The sequence below is a fragment of the Heterocephalus glaber genome, unplaced genomic scaffold (genome assembly GCF_053883595.1).
Source record: "Heterocephalus glaber isolate CG9 unplaced genomic scaffold, H.glaber_assembly_v1.0 deba00001673, whole genome shotgun sequence".
Classification (NCBI taxonomy): domain Eukaryota; kingdom Metazoa; phylum Chordata; class Mammalia; order Rodentia; family Bathyergidae; genus Heterocephalus; species Heterocephalus glaber.
This window is the reverse complement of record NW_028258410.1, coordinates 24,020,697-24,031,420: the sequence shown is the minus strand read 5'-3', so window position 1 is coordinate 24,031,420 and position 10,724 is coordinate 24,020,697. Positions and strand designations below refer to the sequence as shown.

Below are 10,724 nucleotides of genomic sequence, written 5' to 3'. Positions count from 1 at the left end.
AGTCCCCTCTGCTTTACCCCTTATAAGGAAAGCAAACTGAAATAACCTCTTAAACAATCTGTTTAACTTTTCCAAGTGTAGTGCTTGTCCTGGAACAATTTTGCATTGCTTTCCTAGCTTGAAGATGTCTATACCAGGAGAATAGTAAAAATTTAGAATCCTAATGGATTCTACATACCCGTGGGGCATGCCTGTAATCTCATTATTACAGAGGCTGAGACAGGAGAATCTCTGTGAGTTTGAGACCAGCCTGGGTTACATAGGGAGTTCAAGGCCAGCCTGAACTACATAGCAAGACCCTGTCTCAAAACAACAACAACACCAAAAAGCAGATATTCAATACACATAGAGTAGTGTTAGGGATTTGCTTCTCCATGGTTGATTTGCCCCTACTTCCTCTCCTAGGCACTGAATATCCCAAGCTTCCTTTCTGCCAGGACTGCTATACTAAGTTTTCGAGAACTCTCTTCACTATATAGTCTGATTTGAGAAGCGTCCAGTCTTTATACAGTGAGTTTCAGTTCCAAATCCAAATACTACATGGACCCAAGATCTCATCTTCTGTCATTTGTGGGTGGTAAAAATTTCTGGGTCAGCCTGGTCTCTAGCCAATTGCCATCTCCAGAACAGGAGAGACGTCAGGTCACTACTTATTTCCCTCTTTGTTTCTGGCTCCTGAGGATTTCTCCATGAAAGTTCAACAGTGAATTTGCTTTCCTTCTGTTATGGCTCCCCAAAAGCCTCATGTGCTTATAGGTAGGGATTTTTGGAAGTGGCTGGATCATGTATGCATGAATATGGATTAGGGTGTGTGATACTGGGATTAAGGGTATGGATAATGGAAGCCCTACCCTGGATGTGGATGGCACCATCCAAAAGACTAATAGCCTGAATGGAACAAAAGGGAGGCTTGCTGCCCCCTCTCTGCTCTGCTATGGACTGCTTCTCCTCTGCGTTGCCTATCTGCAGCCCCTGGAGCCTGCCAACTATGGACTGAAACCTCTACAACTGTGAGCCAAAATAAACCTTTTCTCCTTTAACTTTGGATATTGGATATTTTGTCTCAGCCATGAGAAAAGTAACTAAGACCCCTTCCTTGTGTGCTTGCTCAAGTCCTTTCTTGTAATGTATTATGCAGAATTTTTAGGTGATTTGTGTTAGAAAGGGCCCTCTACTAACATACCGCTGGAACCAGAAGTGTTTTCACACATAAAGCGCGTGTACTATGCCACCCCGATGATAAATTAACCTCCCCTGTAGAAATGGGTATGAGCTGCTTAGAAACAACAGTTTTCTCAGTGCTTCTACTTTCCAGCAAATGTTGGGTCACACCTGAGTAGAGAGTAAAGCTGGAGAAGGCAGTGGAGCTGTGGCTTGAGGGAAGGATCAGACTTGCTCAGAAGCTCTCGAAGGTAGACTGGGACTAGCAGGGTAAAATGGCCACATGAGGCAGAGCCTGTCTCAAACACATTACCTTTGGAGGAGTTCTCCAACCCTGAGCATGTTGAAGCATATACTATGAAGAGGTAGAAAAATAATCTCAGCGACTCAAATCTATGTTTGTTCCTGGAACCCACCTGCTCACATGCCGCTTGTCTGTCTTAGTCACTCTTTCAAAGATTCATTTGTTATTGAGAAGTCTTGTGTTTATTACGTATGCTCATTATTTCTCTTTAATCTTCTGAAATACCTAAAATAAACCTTTTGGAATCCAGAACAAGGACAGTCTGGACAGAGATGAAAGAAAACCAAGTTATGATTTTTCATGTATTGGTGTGTATGAAGAGGCTTCCATTGTTATGGCAACCGGCATCCTTTACTGATGCAATCCTGTTCCCTATAACACAAGATGTGATTAAAAATTGACATTGCAGCAAGGCAGAACACATGTAATGTGTTGGCGTGGCAACCAGAATAGTTAAATTCTGCATAAATTTAAACCTGTTGATCACAGCAATTTTGAGAATTCACCCACAATTAGGAATTCTTTCTTTATCTGACTGGTGGTCAAATGGACCTCAGTTTCTTTTTCTGTAAGATAATTAAATTTGAAAATTGGTATGTGAGTAGGGGCTGGAACTCTGGAGAGTTAACCCAGTTTCATCTGCTTGAAGTACATCATTAGTCAATCAAAAGATATTTATCGAGTAACCACTCTGTGCTAGGTGGTAGGAGTACAAAAACCTTCCCTCTTGGAGCATGCAGTCTCATATTTTTGAAATACTCAAATCTGTGTGTGATGTATGTGTGGTATGTGTAAGAAAGATGGGTATTTTGCCTTATAAGAACCGGTAACTGCTGGGTGTGGTGGCACACCCCTGTAATTCCTTCACTGGGGAGGCTGAGACTGAAGCAGGGGGCTCGACACAAGTTTGAGGCCAGCCTGGGCTACATTGTGAGCTCAAGACCAGTCTGAAATACAAAAAAAAATATTCTGCCTAAAACAAACAAACCAAAAAACAATAACTGGGTTTGACCAGAGAGATCAGATGGAGGCAGAGAAGTCAGCAAAGGAAATTGAAGCACAGAGGAGCAATGACGCACTAGAATCAACACCATATGCCATATAGTAGTCTTTACAAATGTTGAAATGGAAGACCGGCAGGATAAAGTGATGCTCTCCAGGTCATGTCATCAGACTGCCTGTGGAGTCACCGAAACGCAGGCGGCTGATGTTCCTCTTGCTGGCAGGCCAGGGCCAGAACCCAGCGGCACTAGGCTTCCTTTCCTCTGGTTGCACGTGTCCTTCAACCTTCCTGGGGCAGTTTTCTGATGCTCCTCGACTCCCCTGCTGCAGGTGGACAGCAGGTGTGGTGGGAAGACACTGGACAGAGCAGCCACCCTGCAGGGTGCGTGCAGGGTTCAATCCAGTCGCGCGTCACCCACCGCCCAGCTCAGGAGCTTAGCAGGCGAGCGCTCTCCTTTTGGTTCCATGGTCCCAGCGCCACCCTGCCCGCCTTTGGCTGCGATGCAGGAGTGGGAGGACGGAAAGACCTCAACCCCGTGCAGCAAACCTGTCTCAGGGTGTAATTAGCCCTGCATCGCCAGGGCCTCGAAAGAAGACAAGAAGGCGCCAGCGCCAAGAACCCAGGGGTCCGGGAGGCGCAGCAGACCCGAGCTCCGCGTCCTGCAGGGAGACGGGCCCGCCCCGCTGTGCGCGCAGGCGCGCGGCGCGCCCGGCTCCAACCGCAGCTCGGCGCTGGGCGGCCACCGGCGGGCCTTGCAGGTGAGCCTCGCGCAGCAGGCGGGCGCTGCTTCCCGCGGTCCCGGGATGCCGCGCCCCTGGCCCGGCCCGCGCGGCGAGCGCGGGGCTCTGCGGTCCTTCCGGGCGTCCGCGGCGGGGGCCGGCCTGGGAGGGGGCTGCGGCACCCCGAGTGCGAGGTCTGGGCGGGCGCGGAGGGGCGCGAGGTCCGGCCTGGATCGCGGGGTGGGCAGGGCGGCGTCGGGTTTGGGAAACGCGATCCAGAGTTTTTCATTCGTGGAAAGGAGGGTGGCGGAGGGCGAGGCTTTGGTTTTCTTAGGAAATGGGCCATTTGGCAAACTTTCCTATCATTCATTTTCGATAACGGATATGGGATTTTTTTGGTTTTAAAAAATTTGAGGGGCTATAAAGGGAAAGAATAAAAATAATTCCGCCATTTTGGCGTTTAAAAAAGTAACAGCTCTGCGGAGCCGACGGATCAGTGGCCGCCCCGCCTTCACCGTCTGTGTCAGTCCTGGGGGGCCGGTGGCGCCTTCGAGTGCTGGGGTCGGCTCGGGGCCGTGGCCACCCGTCCCGCGTCCCCACGGCGGCTGCGACGAGGGGGCGGAGCCGGGGCCCAGAGTTTGGCGACTCGGGTCTGTGGCGGGCGCTGTATCTGTTTCTGGCACTAGCTCCACACCCCCAGCACCTAGAGCCAGGGCGTTTATTTGGCGTCTGTTGTATACAAGGCCTTGGAAGGGCAAGGGCGGGGGCAGGGAACCTTGGCACATAGCAAGAGGCAACCAACTTGGATGCATTTATTCAGTAACCATTTACTGAGCGGCTGCTGTGTGCACTGTTCTGGGCTGGGGCTAGGTTAATCATTGTTAAGTCTGGTTTTCTGGAAACACTGAGATTAGGTTTATTGGAGCAACCTTGTGAAGACAGGAGGACTGGACAGAGAAGTTGAAATGTTGTCCCGCAGGAAGCTTTGGAGCTGAGAGCCCACCCGCAAAGATGTCCCAGCTAAGAGAACCAGACATTTACACCCACATGTCAGCACTAGGTGTGAGGCAGCTCTCTTGGTGGAGGGTAATTCCGAGAGAACCTGGAAGCTGAAGGCTGAAAACTTTCTGTTTCTGTAGAATCTTCCAGAAGCCTGCTCTTCTGGATCCCCGCTCACCTACCTCATCACGGGCTCTTCGGGCTCTTCTGTCTCTTCCCGAGGCCCGCCCTCTTCCCAACCTGTACTGGGTGGTGAGCTGCAAGGGACCCACCATTTTTCTGTATTACTCGTCTCTGTTTTCAATACCATCTACACAAGATGATAAAAATTTGAAATTTTTATCTCCAGCCCAACCTCATCTGTTATCTCGAGAATATAAGCTACTGGAGAGTCTTTTGTCTTGTTTTCCCCTACATCCCCAGAACACAGAACAGTGCTAACACAGAATTTATTCTCATGTTCGCAAAACAAACAAAAACCAACAACAGGCAGCAAACTTGAACAGAAAGGCCAACCTCTCAGCCACTTCTTTTTTTTTAATTACTAGGTATTGAACTCAGGGATGCTGTGCCACTGAGCTAGATTCCAAGCCCTTTTTTGTTTTGTTTCTTTGAGACAGGGTCTCCCTAAATTGCCCAAGCTGACCTCAAACTTGGGATCCTCCTCAGCCTCCCAAGTAGTTGGATTACAGGTATGCACTGCCCCAGCCCACTCACATTCCCACTTTTTTTTTTTGGTACTGGGGATCAAGCTCAGGTTGTTGTGCTTGCAAGGCAGATGAGGTGCCGCTGAGCTAAATCCCCAACCCTCACATTCCCTCTTAATGTTTGCCAATGTTTTGAATAAAAGTATTAATTCTAATTATTTTAATAATGGTACAGGCATTCCAGCTGTGCAAAGCAAAATAATTAAAATTGAAATTCAGGGGGTTCTGTTTTATTTTTTAAAATTAGAAAATTCCTCTTGGGGGACTGGGGATTTAGCTCAGTGGCACCATGCCTGCCTTGAAAGTGCAAGATCCTGAGTTCAATCCCCAGTACCAAAAAAAAAGAAGAAAATTACTCTTGGTTTGAATATTACCTTAATTAATCAGCCTTATATATCTAGACTTTGTCTATCTGATTATACATCTAGTTTATATCTCTTATCATATACATCAATAATATAGTGAGTGGATTTTGTATTTTAGGGAGAAAAACTGGAAAATAAATGAATACACAAGAACAAGAACAAGAGGAGGGAGTGAGGGAGAGCAAACGACAGCAACCATTACAAACTAATTTTGTAAGCAAGTAGCTTCCACATGACTGTACTACCAGCAGCTACCACACTTCCTGGAATTTCTCTTTAAGGGGAGTGGATTGGTATTTGTTGAAAGCCTGATGACAGAGATATTTCACGAATTTTTTTTCACATCCAAGCTTCATCAAAGCCTTTGAGATAGGTATCATTACCACCTTCATTTTACACAAGAAGAAAATGAGGAGGGCTGGGGATTTAGCTCAGTGGTTCTGCCACCTGCCTTGCAAGCACAAGGTCCCAAGTTCAATCCCCAGTACCAAAAAGAAGAAGAAACTGAGGCTCAGAGAGGTAAGCTGCTTATTTGGAGCCACAAGTATTGAGTGGGGGAGCTGAGATTCAAGTCAGTCTTGGTACTATACCCATGTCTTTTCTTTTAACATGTATGTCAGAAGCCACTGCCAAATACAACTCAATATGAATCACTCTACAGTGTTTTGTTTTTCTTTTCTGGTGCTGGAGATTGTACCCAAGGCCTTGTACATGCTATGTACTCTACCACTGAACTACATCCCCAGCCCCTCTACAGTGTTTTTTATTAATAAGTTCAAATTACTGAAATTCAAAAAACATTGTGTGTGTGTGTGTGTGTGTGTGTGTGTGTGTGTGTGTGTGTGTGATTTGTTGGGGATTGACACCTATTTACTGACCACATAGTGTGTGCCAGGTGCTATTCTAAGTACTGGGGATATAACAATGTATAATACAGATAAGGTCACCTGGGCATGGTGGTGCTCACCTGGTAATCCCAACATTTGGGAGGTTTAGGCAGGAGGATTGCCGAGAGTTCAAGGCCAGCCTGGGCTGCATAGTCAGTTTAAGGCCAGCCTAAACTACATAGCCAGACTCTGCCTCAGAACAAACAAGAGACAGATAAGATCTTTGCATTTATGTAGAAATGACTGATCAAACACAGAAATACAAGATCACCATGGAGGCCAGGGATTTAGCTCAGTGGTTCAGGCGCCTGCCTTGCAAGTACAAGGTCCTGAGTTCAATACCTGGTACTAAAAAAAAAAAAAAGATCACTACTGATTTTAATGAAGGACAGGAAAGACATAAACACAGTTAATGAAATAGACAGTGGTGGAATGGGTTGAGAGGTGTGCTACTTTAAATTACATGGTCAAGAAAGACCTCTAAAGAGTTTGCCCTCGGGCCAGAGATTTAGCTCAGTGGTTCTGCTGCCTGCCTCGAAAGCACAAGGTCCTGAGTTCAATTCCCGGTACCAAAAAAAAAAATTAGGTAATACCTGACGTGTGCAAAATAAAGGAGGAGAGGTTTATTAAAAAAAAAAAAAGTATCCCCTCAATGTGCTTTCATTTAGCTATAAATGTCTCTAGTTTCTCATTCTTTATGGCTGAATAGTACTCCATTTTATAAAAAAAAAAAAAAACACAGGACCGGGGATTGCGCTCAGTGGTTTCACCACCTGCTGTGCAAATGCAAGGACCCAAGTTTGATCCCTGGTACCAAAAAAAAAAAAACCAAACCACATCTTTTTTTTTTTTTCAGTTCTTTTATTGGTACATTGTAGGTATACAATTCGTTTACATTTATCATTGGGTGTTTCCACATCTTCTTTATCCAGTTTCCAGTTGATGGGCACTTGGGCTGTTTCCAAGCTTTAGCTGTTATAAACTGTACCACTATAAACATGGGTGCGCATATATCGCTGTGGTATGATTCTTTTAATTCTTTGGGGAAGATAGCCTGCAGGGGAATAGCTGGGTCAAATGGGACCTCTAATCCTAGTTTTTAGAGGTATCTCCATATTGATTTCCACAGTGGTTGCACCAGTCTACACTCCCACCAACAATGGAAAAGTGTTCCTCTTCCCCCCCCCCCAGCATTTGTTATTGGTTGATTCCTTGACAGCAGCCATTCTTTCTGGAGTGAGGTGGAATCTCAGTGTTGTTTTCACCTGCATCTCTCCAATGACCAGTGATGTTGAACATGTTTTCATATGATTATTTGCTGTTTTTACTTCTTTGTCTGAGAAATGTCTGTTCATTTCAGATGCCTTTTTTTTTTCTTTTTTTGGTACCGGTGATCAAACTCGGGACCTTGCCCTTGTGAGGCGGCAGAACCACTGAGCTAAATCCCCAGTCCCAGATGCCCGTTTTTTAATTGAGTCTTTAAATTTGGGGGGTCTGATTTTTTTTAAGTTCTTTACATATTCTAGATAGTAGTCCTTTGTCTGAAGTACAGCTACTAAAAATTTTTTCCCACGTTGCAGCTTGTCTTTTAGCTCTTTTGGTGGTTTCTCTTCCAGTGCAAAAGCGTTTTAATAAGATGAGATCCCATACTCTTAAGTGAAATAAATAGGACACACATGTGTAAATACCGAATAGTTTCTCTGGTGTGAGAAACTGAAAGTGTAAATAAGGACTAAAAGGTATAATAGATAATGTGAAATAGGAAGAAAAGGTCCAAAGGAGAAGTAGAAAGGGTAGGGGAAAGGAAAAAATATGAGAAAAGGAAAAAATGGAAACAAAGTCTTTGTAAATAGGGAAGGGTGGAGAAGTTGAAGGGAGGGCAGGAGAAGAGGGAAAAAATAAGAACCAAGACACATTATGTAAAGGTACAATTTCCCCATGATAAATGTAAATGTATTGTATACCTAAAATGTACCAATAAAAGAAGTTAAGGGAAAAAAAAGAAGGACCTCTAAAGCCAGGTGTGGTGGCATGCGCCTGTAATCTTAGCCCTCTGGGAAGCTGAGGCATGAGCATCACAAAGTCAAGTCCCACATGGGCAATGTAGTAAGACCCTGGGTCAAAATTTTAAATTTTAAAAAGAGCTGAGGCTATAGCTCAGTGTGAAGGCCCTGGGTTCAATCCTCAGTATCAGAAAAGAAGAAAAGACAAGACATGACTGCTAAGCTGGACTGAGGCAGGAGGATCAAAAGTTCCAGCCCCACCTGGACAACTTATCAAGACCCTGCCTCACAATTTAAAAGGGAGGGGGATTGGAATGTAGCTCAGTGTAAAGGCCCTGGTTTCAATCCCCAGTACCACCAAGAACAAACAAAACTTTTAAAGGTAGGTAGTGATCCCTGAGCCAAAGCCTAGAGGATGAGAAAGAGTCAGCCAAGCTTAGGGAAGAGCATTCCAGGTAGAGAACAGCTGTGACAAAGCAAAGGCTCTGAGGTGGGAACATGGGTCAAGCAGTAGAAGGAAACTAAAGTGGAGTCTGTTCAATATAGAGATCACAGGATGCAGTCAGATGGAAAGACAGGTTAGATGCTGTAAGGTGAAGTGCTGTGGTTATAGACAGGAAAATGATGTGATTTGGGCTTAGTTACTTACTTACTTACTGAGACTGGATCTCACTGTGTTGCCCAGGCTCTCAAACTCCTAGGCTCAAGTGACCCACCTGCCTCAGCCTCCCAAGTGGCTGAGATTACAGGAAGGTGCCACAAGGTATAGCTCCTAGTTTATATTTTTAAAGCTTTTTATTACTGCAGAATAGACTGTTACTGAGCAGTAGAGGACCAGGGAAATGGATCGGGAGGCAATTTCAGAAGTCCAAAGAAAGCAGATGGTGTTTGGGGCTAGGGTGGTGGGGTGGAGAGGGAGAAAAGCAGTCAGATGTTGAAATGTGTTTTGCAGTAGCACCCTCAGGCCATTTATAATATATGCAAAGGGCCAGGGATTTAGCTCAGTGGTTCCATCACCAGCCTCACAAGTGGAAGGACCTGAGTTCGATCCCCAGTACCAAAAAAATAATAATAATATATCTAAACCTGTGCTATTCAATACATTAGTCATAGCTCCTCTTGCTACTTACTTTTAATTAAAATTAAATTTAAAAATTCATTTTCTCAGTTATCTGAACCACATTTCAAGTGCTTAGTAGCCACATGTGGCTAATAACTGTTGTGCTGGACTGCTTAGATATAGGACATTTCCATCATCACAGACAATTCTATTGGATAGTGCTGGTTAGGCATCTGGAACAGTGCCAACATGTTTTAAGAGCTGAGTAGCCAGGGATTCAGCTCAGTGGTGCCGCTGCCTGCCTCACAAGCACAGGGTCCTAAGTTCGATCCCTGGTACCCCCCCCCAAAAAAAGAGTTGCGTAAATGCTAGCTATTAAGTATATTTGCTGCATCACTAGGTCTTTTTTTATGCTCAACCAACTCTTTATTAAATGCCTCTATACCTTTGCTTTATTAAAGCAGAATCATGTGCCGACTAGGTTTTCATGCATTACCTCTTTGCTCTTCAGATGCATGTATTTGTTCAACAGATATTTCAGCGCCCACTTTGTGCTTGGGTTGGAGGGAGTGGTGGATGGGCGTATAAAAGAACATGATCAGGATGTATTCCACCTCCCAGGAAGATGAACCCTGTGTGGGTGAAGGAGATCCTGGTACTTGAAGGATCAGAGGCAGAAGGGAGTGTTTCTAGTGGGGATGGAGATGGAGGTCAAGAAAGCAGTGAGTTTGGGCTTGCGCTGGGCTATGTCATGAGAATACTGGCCAAGCAGAGCTTGAGCCTTGGTCATGCTTCAGAGTCAGTTGTGTGCACACAATTTGTATAGTACCCTCACAGAGACTGGGGGGGTGGGGGTGGGGGTGCAGGGCCTGGCCAGAGCCACCACAGTGACTCAGGTGGACCCAAGGAGCCAGATCTGGTGCTGGTTTCCTAAGACACCCTACTCTCCTCAGGGCCAAGGACTTTCTCGGCAGGTTGCTGACTTGAAGGTGGCCAGCTTCTCTGAGGAGTCCCTTTTCCTTTCCATCTCCATTGCTTTGTAGCAGAGGTCCCCTCCTAGCCAGACACAGTGACACATACAGTCCCAGCTACTCAGGAAACTGAGCAGGAAATCAAAATTTCGAGGCCAGTTTAAGCAACTTAACAAGACTCTCTTTCCAAATTAAAAAAAGAAAATGTAAAGGGACTGGAGATGTAACTCAGTGGTAGAGTTCTTGCTGAACATATTTGAAGCCCTGGGTTCAATCTCCATTACTGGAAGAAAAAAAAAAATCTCCTGATTGCCCTGGGGCTGTGTTTGGCTTTTAGGCCTATCAGGATGGAGAGTCATACTGAAATGGAGATGCTGAGGACAATGAAGGGGCCTTCCACGGGGGAGGTCAGTGTGCACCTGGTGGCTAGAGACAGCCCAGGTTCCTGTCCTCACCTGCCGGCAACTGCCTTCATCATTCCGGGTAGGTTAAGCCAGGTGTCTGGGGAGGAGAGGCATTCCCATGCTGGCCAAAGCAGGGAAAGG

General features: G+C 45.6%; 1 protein-coding gene across 10 annotated transcripts in view; it reads left to right on the top strand.

Annotated features, from left to right (window-relative positions):
* The first annotated feature begins 3,170 nt into the window (after positions 1 to 3,170).
* L3mbtl1 (L3MBTL histone methyl-lysine binding protein 1) overlaps positions 3,171 to 10,724 on the top strand; it is a 50,293-nt gene continuing 42,739 nt past the window's right edge. For 3 of the 10 annotated variants that reach the window (XM_087197865.1, XM_087197864.1, XM_013077129.3), the window contains exon 1: positions 3,421 to 10,662. In XM_087197865.1, coding sequence (XP_087053991.1) covers positions 10,527 to 10,662 — 136 coding nt within the window. In that variant the 5' untranslated portion in view covers positions 3,421 to 10,526. Of the gene's footprint in view, positions 3,227 to 3,420; positions 10,663 to 10,724 lie in introns of those variants that run through there. The other 7 variants (XM_087197861.1, XM_087197863.1, XM_013077128.3 and 4 more) reach the window with 7 other exon arrangements.